General features: G+C 31.3%; 3 protein-coding genes across 7 annotated transcripts; 2 read left to right on the plus strand and 1 right to left on the minus strand.

Moving 5' to 3' along the window:
- Positions 1-2246: 2246 nt before the first annotated feature.
- On the plus strand, positions 2247-7860 carry LOC107878577 (gamma-glutamyl hydrolase 1). The gene is made up of 10 exons (XM_016725614.2): positions 2247-2722; positions 3435-3521; positions 3708-3797; positions 4027-4121; positions 4213-4273; positions 4445-4534; positions 4624-4686; positions 5210-5298; positions 7235-7327; positions 7416-7860. The coding sequence occupies exons 1-10, from the start codon at positions 2432-2434 to the stop codon at positions 7468-7470; spliced, it is 1014 nt and encodes a 337-aa protein (XP_016581100.1). The 5' UTR covers positions 2247-2431; the 3' UTR covers positions 7471-7860.
- Positions 7861-8045: 185 nt separating this feature from the next.
- On the minus strand, positions 8046-9746 carry LOC107878579 (F-box protein At5g07610-like). Its single transcript, XM_016725616.2, has one exon. The coding sequence runs from the start codon at positions 9643-9645 to the stop codon at positions 8422-8424; it is 1224 nt and encodes a 407-aa protein (XP_016581102.2). The 5' UTR covers positions 9646-9746; the 3' UTR covers positions 8046-8421.
- A 2053-nt stretch (positions 9747-11799) lies between these two features.
- On the plus strand, positions 11800-15438 carry LOC107878580. Of its 5 annotated transcripts, none has more exons than XM_016725617.2 (2): positions 11800-12504; positions 15179-15438. In XM_016725617.2, exon 1 carries the CDS (start codon positions 11885-11887, stop codon positions 12491-12493), a length of 609 nt encoding a protein of 202 aa, XP_016581103.2. In that variant the 5' UTR covers positions 11800-11884; the 3' UTR covers positions 12494-12504; positions 15179-15438. The 5 variants fall into 5 exon arrangements, with proteins under 5 accessions (XP_016581103.2, XP_047271517.1, XP_047271515.1 ...); XM_047415561.1 differs by having other exon boundaries at positions 15183-15438; XM_047415559.1 differs by having other exon boundaries at positions 15213-15438.
- The last annotated feature ends 219 nt before the right edge of the window (positions 15439-15657 follow it).

The raw sequence follows: 15657 nt of genomic DNA on the forward strand, positions 1-15657 counted from the left end.
TATGTTAGATTAAGCGTAATATTTCAATAGGATTTTTATATTTTCATATATTTTAGGCAAAGTTTTAATTGTTTTCATATATTTTAGAATAAGTTTTAATTGTTTTCTTTATTTTTGAAAACATCACGTACTAAAAACAAAAAAAAAAAAAAAAATCTTTTTTTAAGTCAACCACCCTTTCTTGGAGAATAGTGATGCACCAAAAATAAAAACAAAACCAACTTCTTTTAAGAAAATAACTAATAAAAAAGATTTTATCATAAAAATATTTAATTAATTTTTAGTTTTTAAATATTAGAAAAAAATAGTGAAAAAATAATTTTGCCTAAAGCAAAAACTTTTAATGAAGGATAAAAAGTTCTTTCTAAGGCCCTTCACACTTTTAATATATTATAGATTATAGATAATGATTAAAATATTGTTACTTTTGTTATAACTTGTAATTTTGAGAAAGTATTACTATTTATTGTAATTAAGGACTTAAATATATGTTAGTTTTTGTAATTTTTTCATAAAATAAAGTGAAAAGGATTAAAATTGTACTATAGCATTGCTTTCAATGAATAGTTGGAATCACTCGTAGTCTTCTTTAAGTAAGTGTCCTTCACCTGACAAATTTTAACTTAGTGGCAAAATTCTAGTCTCTCGAATGTTATATTTGTGTAAGCTCATTGTTATATACAGTGCAATTAAATTTTCTATGTCGCTAGTGTATCTCAGCTTCAAATTATCTATCTTTTTCGCTTTTAACACACTTTAAAGAATATTAATTACGAGGGATTTTTAACTATTTTAATCTAATTTATATCTAATTAGCTAAAATGTCTATACGTTAAATGTTTACTCAAGCTATGTATCATCTTTATTAATGAATATGCAATTGCCAGCATATCACTCCATAAACAGAAATGAATAAAAATTCTAAATAGATATCTAGAAATAAACTAAACTAGCAATTCAAGAAGTAATAACATTCCATAGTTAAGGAATTTGTAGTTTACAAGGAAAACTATACTCCCTCAGATCTCGATTAATTTGAATTCGGCAGCGTACATCTCATTAAAGCACGAAGTATTCTCGAACATGTATGAGAAGTCTTATTAAGGACAGTGCAATATAATTTTATCCATCTCACATAACCTTTATTGATATCCGAAAATACCACGAATTTGACAGGTAAATTAGCATGAGAATTGAGATATATGTGTGCGAAATTGTGTGACTCCCATTGCACGCAATAGGTGGAAATTCAAATTATATAGAATATCTTCACTCTCAATAGTTACATATGTATCTATAAAACATAAAAAAAAAAAAAAAAAAAAAAGACAGAATACTCATGAAGTGTACGTGTGCATGAGACCAAGAAAAAAGTTAAAAACTATGGAAACTGCAGCTTCCTTTGTATGGGTCTTGTACGTACCCTATCAACAATAATATCTTCGCAGCATGAGTTGGTTACATATTTGAAAGAAATGGTTTTTTTTTTTTGAAACCTATAGCAATTAACATGGTTATAAAAAACTTATCATTAAAGGTGAAACGAAAAGTTCAAGTTAAATTGTCTCTATTCAAAACCAGTGGCGGACTCAGGATTTAAGAATTGTGGACGCTCGAAAGGTTCAAACATATATTGACGTTCAAAGTTTTAAGGTTTTGCATGCAAACTAAAATATCCAGCTATCTTCTTGGTTCACTGGTGCTTTTCTAAACCTTATATCAAATTTTATACATTTTTATATAATTATATCTATGCTCGAATTTAACGGTTACTAGAGCACCAAAAAATTGACTATCCTGCTCAAAATGTGTACGCCATTCTTTCTAAAATGGATCAATAAGGAAATAACATTTGTTCCTTTTTGAGTGAGATTTATTAATTACTCCCTCGTTCTAATTTAATTATCTTACTTTAATATTTAGTTTGTCCCCGAAGGCCAAAAGAGTGACTTTTTCTGTATATTGGGTTTTTTCAATTCTAATTTAATTATCTTACTTTAATATTTAGTTTGTCCCCGAAGGCCAAAAGAGTGACTTTTTCTGTATATTGGGTTTTTTCAATTCTAATATTCTGCGTGATAAGTTTAATTTATACAACAAGATTTAAAAGACTACACATGTTTAATTTTAACACCATATATAGGATTCAAACATTCTCTTTATTTTTTATATTTGTGTTCACTCAAACTAAAACGCTTAAATGAGAACAAAGCGAATATATAAACTGTAAACCAATATACTATGATATGTGAAGAAACTTAGTATATACATTAATATGTGTAGCTCCTCATGCTTTAGAAACACTTCCTATACAAAACGATACGTTATGAAACGATAGAATAACAAGCATCCAAACATATTTTTCTATAAAACCTAAACAGGAACCCCCTTAACATATCAATCCACACAATCTCATAAACTTCACAAAAACATGTCAAACCACTTCCTCATTTCCCTTGTCACTATCTCTCTCTTCATGGTGGTCATTGCCACTGAGTCGCCAGAGCTGTCAATCCCTCCTGGCTGTCCTGTGCCCTCCCACGAGTTAAATTATCAGCCAATCATCGGAATCATCAGCCAGCCTGGTGATGGAGTCTCCGGTCGAAAGAACCATTCGACTGAAGGTTCCTACATTGCTGCTTCCTATGTAAAGTTTATTGAATCAGGAGGCGCTAGGGTCATTCCAATTGTTGTTGAGGATTCTCCTAAACTAATCAATGAAGTTAGCAACTAAATTTGCCTCCTACATTTTAGTATTTGAATTCTTATTTAAAAGCTTTTTTTGTATATAATATATATACATGTTCATGTTCTTTTGATGGGTAAAATGTGTACAAAAAATTTGATTCCTATGCAATGTTTATATACGTTCTTTGGGTCAAAGGGTGTAACATATATTATATATAGTAGTATGTCTGTTGTATGGAGTACCATTTTTATCATCCAACTATGATTAATTTACTGTACATATTTGTCACATTTATTGCTTACTAACGTATAATAAAATACCTATTGATTTAGTGTAAACACATGTGCAAGTAGTTTTCTTTTTTTTTTTTTAACCTATCTTAGTTGCTATATTTGAGTTTGGCATGCATCTAAGTAACACGTCTTATACTTTGTTTTGACCAAACTTCTAAAATTAGTTTTTTTCTAATTTTTTTTTCTTCGAAAAACTTACTCTCGGTACCTTTAGCGAAAATACTTTTCTAGCTTTTAGAAAAACAATTTTTGCTACTCCGATCCGAAGAAACACTTATTTTCTTCTAAAAACTTAACCAAACACCTCCTCCTCCTCTTTTTCTTCTTTTTTTTTTTTTTTTTTTTCATAGACATCTTTTTGGATAAAATAAGCACTTTTTCCTCCCAAAAAATTCGACCAAACAATCTCTAAACTGCAGATTATTGCTAACATGGAGATGTTTTATTTGCAGAAACTTAATCTAGTGAATGCAGTGATCTTCCCAGGAAGGTGGGCTAAGAAGGGACACTATTTTGAGACTATCAAAGCAATTTTTCAGGTAACTATTTATGGGCTTAAGTTACCTTTACTATCAATGTTAAGACCTCTAATTTTACACTATTACTATAATTTAACATGTTATAACGGATAAGTTTACTATACTTATCAACTATTGCTCCTACTATATATGTTTTATCTGGTTTTACTTTAATTTATAGTATCTAATTTTGTACATTCCTTGAAGAAAATTTTGGAGAAGAACGATGCCGGAGAACATCTTCCTCTACTTGCTATCAACCATGGATTTGAGCTATTGATGATGATTGTAGCCAAGGTAATCTACAAGTATTAGTGGCGATATCAAAAATTTCATTAAGAATATTCCTAATTTAATATATATGTCTAAACTTTATCTTAATTTGATCTATATGCAAAAAGTATAAAATGAATGGTGCGCCCGTATACAATAAACCCTTGTGGTTCGAACCTTCCTCAGGTTGTCTGTTGCCCGGTAGTTCTTATATTTTGTTGTTTCATTTTATTTTTATTTTGCTTTGTAACAGGACAAGAACATTCTTGAGAAATTCAGTGTATCAACTCAGGCAACCAAACTCAATTTTGTGGAATCTGCAAATGTTGAAGATACAATATTTGAGAGGTATTAAAGATTTCACTATTACTGACCAAATTAATTACAAGACTAATATAATTAAGTAGTGTTGTTTATTTTGCTAATATGTTTCATGTAGATTCCCACCTACATTAGTAAAGAAGATGAGTAAAGAATGCCTTGTGCTACAAGGTCATAAGGTGAGTCCTTGAAAATGTGTTTCCACTTATATACCACTTATTTTTTTTTATTATAATCGTGGTGACTCAGTCTAACTTCCACATACCTCGACTAATTCCACGAGACACTGGCGCATATTATTCTGAAATGTTTCAATAAGATTGATTTTTTTTGTTTCCTTCATGCAACAGTATGGTATATCACCAGAAAAATTTCTAGCGAACGATTATATATCGAGCTTTTTCATTATGCTGACTACTAGCACAGATGCACGTAACAGGGTATGTTCATACACTATTATTTCCTCCATTCTGTAAAAATATGAGTATTCTAATTTTTAACACTGATTTCATAACTGATGAATCTGCAGGTATATGTATCTACTGTTAAAGCAGAAAATTATCCCATAACTGCTTTACAATGGCATCCCGAGGTATCACCTGCACCACATTTTCTACTGAAACATGTATTAATTGAAGTTGTTAAGCTGATATTATTATTACCCCCATTTTTATTATTCCTCGTTTCAAAAGAATGACTTACTTTTTTTTTTAGTTCGTTTTAAAAAGAATAATTCCTTTCCTTTTTTGGTAATACTTTAATTTCAACTTTCCACGTGACATATTTAGGATCACAAGATTAAAGAGCATTTTGGTACATTTGGCACAACTTTAATTTAAGGCCACAAGATTCAAAAATATTCTTTATTTTCTTAAACTTTGTGTTAAGTCAAAGTAGGTCATTCTTTTTAAACAGAGAGAGTATTATTTATTTGACGTACTTAATTTTTCCCCCTTTTTTTTTTTATATGGTATGATGATGGCATGAGTTGAGCTTATAAAGAGAAATATAGTCTATTTGATTCATATAGCGTGCCGACATCAATTACTTGTTTTGGATTGAGGAGTAATTTTTATTGTTGTATTTATTTGGTTGAATTGTTCACATAACTGCAGACAAGTGCTTTTGAATGGGGATCAGCAGCAATTCCACATACTGAAGATGCAGTTCAAGTGACTCAACTTGTTGCCAACTATTTTGTCAGGTACACCCCCTTTTCTTAATTAGTGTAAAATTTAAGTTTTGCTCTATCAGTTAAACTGTTATCGCAGGTTACCCAATTTCTTTTTATTAATTTTATATAAAAAAAAAAGCCAAAATGGCTCAGTGGGCCCCTATACTAGGTCGATTTTGTAAGTTGAACATTCTACTTATATGTTTGTCATCTGGATCCCTGAACCCACTAAAAAGCAATATTTTAAACACTTTTTTGAAGAGTGTAACACACTCTCACGTCATCTGCCACATCAGCTGCCACGCGTGCCACGTCATCTGCCACATCATTTTCAAGCATTTCATAAAATTTCAAGTCATTTTTAAAATGTTACATAACAAATTAAATATTAAAATTAATTTAATTAACTAAGAAAATTTTATAAATTGTAGAAAAATTTGAATGATCATGTTTTTATTTTTGCTCAACAATTAAACAACAAATTCATTCCAAATAATTAAAATTCTTCTCCAACTAATTTAAATTTTTAACTATAAATTTATATATACAAACATAATGAATTTTCGATTTTTAAATTTGAATATCTTTAACAAATTCACAAAAACTTTAAGTTTTTTCAAGTTTATTCATTAAATTCACTAATTTTTCAATATCCACTATCACTCACTTTCAATTGAAATTTAAATTTTAATCACCCCAAAAATATAAAATTTAAATTTTAATCTCCCAAAAATATAAAAAAATTTGAATTGAGAGAAAAAATTTAAAAAATAAAATAAAATTTGAATTGGGGGGGGGGGGTTGGGGAAGGGTGCTGGGACGGGGATGGGTGGGGTGGGGGGTGCTGGGTGCTGGGTGGGGTGAGGGAGTGGCTGGATAGGGGGAGGGGTTGGGGTGGCCTTCTTTTTATTTTTTATTTTTAAATTTATTATTTATTATTTTTAATAATATTTTTAAATTAAAAAATTGAGTGCCACTTTTTTTTTTCCTTTTTTAATATTTTAATATAAAATTAGCTAAAAATTGAGATCAAATCAATCCACTACTCAACCGCCCACGTGTGTGTCTGAGTCAGTGCTGGCAGTTGCCTTCATTGAGTTAGGTTAGTGTGCTTTGCATGCTTTTCTCGAAGCTCATATTGAAGCTCGTCGGTCAAGAAGTTGCATTCCGCTAATCTAACTTTGTTCGAGTGGCTTGGTCCTCTGACAAGGACATCTCTTTCTCTGCTTTAGTCCTAAAGTCCATTAGTTCCCCACTCGCACCCCAGGCGTGTGACTACACTCTCTTTATTCTAGTTAGCATTTGAATGCCATATACGCTCGATCAATGGTCAAAGGATGCAAAATGTTGTTTTTTTACTGAATTCAAGGGTCTAGATGACAAATATATAAGTAGAAGTATTCAAATTACAAAATCGACATAATACAGGGGTCCACTGAACCATTTTGCCTAAAAAAAATTGAGTAAGTTACAATAGCACATTAAATTTAACTATTGTATAAAATATTTTGTACACTCACAGTACACAAAACTTACAGTATATAAGCTTTCCGTCCCAAGTGAAGAAAAATTACAATGATAACATAGAAAGAAACAACACATTACACCTTCCACAAGAATGGTACTATCTACTCCCTTCCTCCGTTACGATTTGCTTGTCTAGTTTTGATTCGACACGAATTTTAAGAAAAGAATGAAAACTTTTAAATTTAGTAGTCTTAAATTAAAGACGTGTAATCAAAATATCATTTAATCTTGTGCTCTTTCACATGTAATGTGGAAAGTCGAAATTAAAGAGTTGCCGAAAAGGAAAAGCACCATTTTTATTAGATAAACTAAAAAGGAAAGTAACACAATCAAATTGAAACGGAGAGAGTAACACAATATTTAGATTTTGTTTGTTTATTCATTTATTAAAACATTGTACTCATGGTTGAAAGCTTTCTCTTCTAATACATTAATGCAGTGAAGCAAGAAAGTCTTTTAATAAACCAGAAGCTCAAAAAGTACTTGAGAATCTCATCTACAACTACAGTCCAACTTATAGTGGGAAGGCTGGGTAAGTTGTTCTGCATTTTTGATATTTCTAGTTAGTAATCACTTCAATTTTTCAGTAATTTGATGTATTTACGTTCTTTGTTTTGCAGGAAGGGTTACGATCAGGTTTATGTTTTCAATGCTCCTGCTGTGAACTCCCTTTAGGTACATAGGAAGTGCATATGACATTATTAAGAATATTAGAATGTATGATTTGGTGATTGAAGGGACTTCTCGAGTTGCATCTGAGACTATTGATGCTTCGACCAATATCCAGTTTCATTTTGAAAAGAAAAAAACTAGCACTCGATTATACGTACTAGATCCACTCCAGTGACGGACTCAGGATTTAAATAGAGTGGGTGCTTATTACAACCAAAAAATAAAAAATTACCTCAGCTAGGTTTGAACCCAACCACACCTACCAATGAAAAGCCTTAAGATCAACTTAAATGCTAGTGCACCTAATCAATTTCTTGTTTAGCGGGTGCTTTCATATAATTGATACTCATTTTCATATATTTTTTATATAATTATATCTATTCCGCGTCGAGTTTAGTGGGTATCGGAGCACTCAAAATTTAAGTGTAGGTCCGCCCATAATCCACTCTGTACCTGGTGTGTGGACAGGATTTTTGAGTGGTTTCTATCTTGCATTGTGGATAGAAGTAGTATAGCAGATTGTAGTTACCGTGTGCTAGTAGAGTTATCATAGAATTTAAATGCACCAAAACTAATCATCGTAAAGTTGGGATAAAAAGAAAAGAGAAACTATAATATTCTGCATCCATTTACTCGAAATCCTGACATCAGGGGCGGATCCAGGATTTTCAGTGAAGGGGTTCAGTAGTATATATACGAACTAGTCAAAGCGGTTCAACCTTTGTTATTTATACATAAATTTTTTTTTTTACCATGTAAAAGTAGTATAATTTTCCAACGAAGGGGGTTCGACATGTACATCCGCCACTGCCTGACACTTATCATGCTACGTTGCTCAGACTCTTCAAAAAATGTTGTTGGATGTGTGTCGGATCCTCCAAAAATAGTGCTATTTTGGAGGATCCAACAACATTTTGGAGAGTCCGACCAATATAGCTCATACGGACATAAAAACTAAACAAGAGCAAGTGTTTCAATGTGTTTGTAAGCATGATACCATTTATAGTTGTACACAAGATAATCTTCCATGTTGAGATGTAGTTCTTCTAACTGGACATTGAGAAGCTCCTTGACATTCATGTTGTTGATATCATAAGAAATCACTTTTCCAGGCAATGACAATACGAGCATCGTCTTCCCTTCTTTCTCACCATCAAGAAAACACAACACATCAAATTGGTAACCGACGACTTCAAGAAACTCGGGCTCATTAAAACTCATTAGAGGAAACAAACGACTCAGATCATCCACATCCACCACGTACTTCACGAACCACTTTGAATAATCTTTCTCCAATTCAAACACATTGAGTAAGGTAGGTCGAAGCACATTTTCCTCAATAAGATGCAATTTCCCATTAGACTCCCCAAAATACTTGATCTTTCTTCGGTTATGACCCTCGTGAATTGATGTGCTTGGCATTACTTTCAAACACTCATTATCCACATCAAAGCACAAAAATGGTTCACTTTTACTAACCAAATGAATAGCACCATTCGAAAACACCCCTTTCCCAAAATAATACGAGTACTCTCCTCTAACGCGAACCTCTTGACCCGATTCCTTCCAAGTAGATTCAGCACAAAATGTTAGAAACCTAAGTAACCCTAACCTACCTTTTACAACACAAACAATTTTGTAATTGCTTGATTTCGAAGGATCAAAAGCCAAGTTCATGGCAACAATTTCATCATCATGGTCGTCATCAATATCAGGCTTTGGAATATTGGTGTATCGGTTAGTACAATGATTATAAACGCAATAAAACACCTCATCATTATCAAGACAAAGCTTAAGACACAACAAACCATTGCAATAGTGGATAGGTTCAACTGATCGAAAACTTTCTATAAAAGTACGTATATTACAAGGTACTCTGTTTTTAGCAACCCCTGAAAAACTAAAATTAACATGGTGATCCAAGTGATACCTTCTGTTTGACTTCCGAAACAGAAAGAGCCCCGTGCTAATACAAGTGCTTCGACAGGACTGGAGTTGTCGGAGATCAGGACTAGAGATTATCAAACGCCAGTGACGACAAACACACCTGAAACGTAGAAGAGAAGTACCCGGCAACCGTGAAAGTATCTCCCTGAGGAGATCATCGTTGCCGGCGACCTTCTCAGCTTGCCAAGAGGATGATTCAGTCCTCATCCTCTTGTTCAACTGCTCCGTCATGGCGGAATTGGGGGGACAGAGGAAGTGGCTGAGGAGAGGGTCAACTATAAGGAAGTAAACGCAAAGAGCAAACCAAGGATGTGCAATATAATTGTGATTAAAATACTAAGTAGTAAAATAGTTGTGTGAAGAGTCAATTTAGCTCTTTTTAAAAATTAAATTAATATTTTAAATCTAAAATTTTGTTATTCAATTTCTTTTTTCATATCATGATTATGAAAAAATATCAAAATTCATATTACCCTATTCTAAAACATAAATTGTGATGATGAAGAGGTTTCGGAAGAATCCTTTATCAGATTAAATTAATTTGATATTTTAACTTTAAAATTTTAATATTTAAAAATATATAAAAAAATACAATAAATTATAATTTTTTTTTCATATTTTGATTATAAAAAATATATCTTTTTATTTTGTATTGATCAAAATTCATATTACTTTGCTCTGAAAATAAACTGTGGTGATGAAGAGGTTTTTTAAGAATCCTTATGGTACTTGGGTTCGCCCATGATTACATTGATCCACTATATGATTTGTTGCAGAGAAATAAAAGAACTTAACTGTTTTATCTATCTATATTAAATTAACTAAATATTCTATGATTAATGTAAATAATAATCAGAAGAAAAATATATTTTCTACCTTTTTTTTAAATTAGAAAAAGAGTAAATATTTTATTGTTAATTTAAATCATAAATAAAGTAAAAGAAAAATTACTTTTAGCATTCGCACCAAAGTCAAATGAGTGTATCCAATTTAAATTTGAACATTTGATTTTTCTTCTTTTCAAACATTGTATAGAACTGTTTTTCTAACATCCTATGACTTTTGCATGTTAGACCAATCAACTAGAGATGCATCTGTCTATTCAAGCATCTTTATACTCTGACTATCTTGAAACACATTCATATCATGAGTTAAGTTATTCACCATTTTAGCAACCTATGTATGTTTGCCTTAAGTTTTTATTAGAATTTTATAACTCAAATGCATTTTTAATACTTGAGTGGTTCTTTAAAAAATTATACTCTTTTGATATGTAAAAAAGCCCATGTCTCCAAAGATACATTAGTCTATATATTTCTTTGTCCTTGCTTTGTAAAATTCTTGTACTAGTAGCTAACACAGAATTTAAAGACACATAAACTTTCTTCAGAAAGTTGATTTTCTACTTATTTTCTCATGTTTGGTTGGTGAGTGAAAAATATTTTTTGGAAGATATTTTATGGTGTTTGATTGGTGAGTAGAAAATATTTTTCAGAAATACATTTTCTAGTGTTTAGTTAGTGAGTGAAGAAATATTTTTTATAAAATACTACTGACTGTTAACTAAAATATTACTGCTTGAACTAATTTAAGCATAACAAATAATATCAATATCGAGTATTAAGATATTACAAGTCACTAAATTTTAAGCAACTACTAATTAGCAAGCACACGAGACACTTTTCAACATTTTGCCAGGACAATATCAAGATACTACAATCAGTAGAAATACAATTGAACAACAAGTTTATTCAACCTTATGAAGCAAGCTACAATGATGACAAAATGGAATATGCAATTAGCAAAAGTAACATAAGTAAGTCTTCTCTTATGCACATGGAAATAACAATACATTTAACGAACATTGAAAACATGGATTATTTGAAGCAGTAAAAAATTGAAGTAAAGCACAGTAAAAAATGTTTCTAAGTAATGTGAATTTTTTGAGTAATATGAATTTGAATGTTGTAGGGGTGGAGATGGAGACATAAAAGTCACATCTGTCATTTTCAGGAAATGACTTTCCTTGGCTCATGGAGAAAATTATTTTTTCCCAAATAAAGAAAAATGAATGAAAAATATTTTCTCAATATTTTATTACAACCAAACAAGGAAAAATAAGAAATCACTTTCCATCGTACCAAACACACCCATAGTCTTTGTTAAGTCTAAAACACACGATGATAATAATTTTGTAATTGTTTAAATTTGAATGATCAAAAGCCAAATTCATTGCAACAATTTCATTATCATCATCGATATTAGGCTGTGGAATATTGGTATATCGATTTGTACAATGATTATAAGCACAACAAAATACCTCATCATTATCCAATAGTAGTGGCTACAAAATTGCCAAGTAGATACATTTTGATCCAATGGGAACTCAAAATTAAAATTCATTAAAAAAAAAAAAAAAAAATCTTTTTAGCTACCTAAGCCAACCACTTATCCTAACAGATAAAACCACATGACCATGGCCACCGCCACCACCTGCTCCTCCTTCACCACCACCACGCCATTCCTCTCTCCGACCACAAATTCCCTCCACACAATTACCAGAATACCCTTCATCTTCACCACTCCAAAATCCAGCAGGACAATCACCAAGCTCCACGTGTCCTCCAACCCAGTTGCTTCATCATCCACCAGTAGTACTACTTCCTCCAAACCCAATCAAGAATCTATCTTCTTCGATGGTGGAGCTCACTATGGAGACCTTGCAGCTAACCTTCTTCTGGGTTTCACTCTCCTTTGGCTCCCATTAACACTAGCTGCAGTACTTAGAGCTTTTTACTTGAGGTACAGGTTTACCAACTTGAGGGTTACTGTTATTTCCGGGTTAACGGGTCAAGACCGGAGCGATTTTTCGTACAAAGTGATCAAAGATGTTCAGGTTGTACCAAGATTCATTGGTGAATGGGGTGATGTGATTATCACTTTGAAGGATGGAACTGTTGTGGACTTAAGGAGTGTTCCTAAGTTTAGAGAGATTGCTAAGTACTGTCTTTCCATGGCTGACAAAGAGTCATCTGGAGTTTTGAAGGAGACTACTAGTGATGGGCCTAAAGGCTTTTGAGAAAACATATGGTTAGTTATTTTACACTGTTATCTCTTTTGAAAATTATGAAAAGTTTTCTCAATTTGCTATGAATAATGTATTTAAAGATGACAATGGTTTTAGTATGTGACTAACTAATTTGTATATTGAGTTGGGAACTGGTTCTTTTAGTTGATGTTAGTGAATCTTTATTTTGCATTTGATTTACCTATGTCTTATGCTAAATTGTGTGGACTTTTCACTTTTGATGCTACACCCATGTCTGATTCTCCAGAAGTACACACACCCAATTAACATTTTTGAAGAGTCCAAACAAAATAGGTCGCATGATATCAACATGTATACTTTGTGCATAATAATCCATAAGATATACAGAGAATTAGCAAAAACTGCACCTGTAAAGAGGACAGCCCGCTGCACAATGCATTTCGAGTTTACGTAGAGGGTCATACCCCAATAAGGTGTGATGTTGACGGTCTACCTTGACTCAACCATCAGTGATTGATTGCTGACTCAAACCCGTGAGACACCTTTAGCGATGTTCTAAAGCTCCCAGTGTGTTTATGAGAATATACTTGTATTATTCATACAAGGAAGTGCTTCTTTGTTTTGATCTGAGTTATGCAAAAGCTTTATTATCAAAGTTTAGCTCTTACATTAAGCAATAAAGTCCCACCATTTTTATGTCATTTTTAATGTTATTAGACATTTTTGAGATGTTCTTGAGAATTAGTGAGATAGAACATTTCTTTGAACTCTGAAATTAGTCGGATTTAATGTTACAACATGGTATGGATTTCTGGACTTTTATTACTTTGGGCAGAATCAATGATGTTGTCACTACCCAATTTCTCCGGGCACTGATGACGCCTATTTAAACCCATCCCATTAAGAGAAACTTATTACTCCCGTCCTTTAAAAACGAATATCTATTTTATCTTGACACAAAGTTTTAAAAAATAAAGTTGATTTTTGAATTTTGTGATTTTAAATTAAAGTTATGTCAAATGTACCAAAATGTCCTTTAATCTTATGATCTTAAATATGTCATGTAGAAAGTTGAAATTAAAGTATTGTCAAAAAAGGAAAGGGGTCATTTTTTTTAAACGAACTAAAAAGAAAAGTAGGTCATTTTTTTTTAAACGGAGGGAGTAGTTTTATTGTTAATTTTGATATAAAAAATACTCCCTCCGTCCCATTTTATGTGTCGCCATTTAACGGGACACGGAGTTTAAGAAATAAGAAAAGACTTGGTAAAGTTTACCAAATTATCCTTTATTAAAAAATGTGTCAATATTTTTTTTTTAATTAAGTGGGACCAATAAGGGTAAAAGGGTAATTGTGCCTTTAAAAAGTTGTCAAATAAGGAAAGACAACATTTATTTTGGAACGGATTAAAAAGAAAATGATGACACATAATTTGGAACGGAGAAAGTACTATTTAGATAGACTTATAGGTTTGTATAAGATAACATTTTATCGATTTAAAAGTATTAAATATTATGATTTCTTACCTAAATCAAATAACAAAACCTAAAGCAGTTACAAATCAAATTGAAGCAAATTTACTAAAAAGACACGTCAGAGGCAAAAAATTGAAAGAACATTTTTAAAACACTTCACATTTTTAATATAGATGGATGGATGGGTGAGATGAATAGATTAAAGAGAGAGAGATTAACGATTAAGATACAGATAGAGATTAGAGATGTATATTGGTCTAGAAAATTAACAATAGTAATAGCTAGTTAATTCCTATGGCCAAACGCCTAGTAAATGTTAAATCAATCAATATATAATAATAAAAATGAATATAGGAAGATAGATAGAGAGAGATTAACAATTAAAGATAAAGATTAAAGATTAAAGATTAAAGATATATATTGGTCTAGTAAATTAACAATAGTAATAGCTAGTTAATCCCTATAGCCAAACACCCAGTAAATGTTAAACCAATCAATCAATATATAATAAAAAAAATAAATATAAGATATGATGATGTGGTACCCCTTACTGATCAAGAAAGTCATTTATCCTTTTTCATAAAGGAAAAATAGTACTACGCATCCAAAAAAATAAAAATAAAAAAGTAGTAGACACAACGGTTATAACATGGTTGAAACATAGTTGAAGGGACGTAACTTTTTCTTTTCATTAACTCATCATAAGTAAATGACAATAGATATGTCGTCATATATATTAAGCCTAAAATCATGCATCAGCCAATTGAATTATTGAAGAAATTTGTCTGCCTCTACAAATATTTTGTATTTCGTTTTCTCTCTAAATGCTTTTCAACGGGTACTTTTTCTATTTTTATTACGTATTGCTTTGTTTTCTAAATTATTAGTTCTTCTATAGTATCTACTACCAATAATATTTTGTTTAATTTATATCTATAAATATGACGAGAGTTGTTTTTATTGCATATTGCTTTGTTTTTTAAATTATTAGTTCTTCTATAGTATCTTCTACAAAGAATGTTTTGTTTAATTTATATCTATAAATATGACAGGAGTTGTTTTTATTGCATATTGCTTTGTTTTCTAAATTTTTAGTTCTTCTATAGTATCTTCTACGAAGAAGGCTTTGTTTAATTTATATCTATGAATATGACGGGAGTTGTTTAGTACTACTATTTAACCTTTCATATTCTTTATTCGATCATTCTATATGCTGCCCAATTATTCTTTAATTCTTTAGTAAGATTATGGAGGCTGATCTGAGGTTTATGAAGAAGCGGAACAGGAGTTGAGCCTTTAGATATTGATTTGGTTATGATCACAACCAGATGTGTCAAGGAGCAAAAATTTTGGTATGAATATGTCACATGTGTCAAGGAGCAAGACTTTTCGTATGAATATGCCATATACTAAACTAGCAAAAACAGTTTTTGGTACATATTTAAACTTTTCGTATGAATATGCCATATATTAAACTATCAAAAACTTTTTTGGTACAAATTTAAAGTCTATTGTTTATAATTGTTTATAATATGCCTCGAGTCCGTTTTCTTACATATTTTTACTGTGCCTTTGAATGTTATTAGTTATCTACTTAAATTACTAGAAAGTTGGACAGTAAAATCAAAAAGGATATTTGACATTTTAGAAAAATATAGATGTCAAAATGGGTCAAGCATTACTAAAAAGCAAAATGTATGTCCTCAGAAGATTAAAAAA

The sequence above is a fragment of the Capsicum annuum genome, chromosome 7 (genome assembly GCF_002878395.1).
Source record: "Capsicum annuum cultivar UCD-10X-F1 chromosome 7, UCD10Xv1.1, whole genome shotgun sequence".
Taxonomy (NCBI): Eukaryota; Viridiplantae; Streptophyta; class Magnoliopsida; order Solanales; family Solanaceae; genus Capsicum; species Capsicum annuum.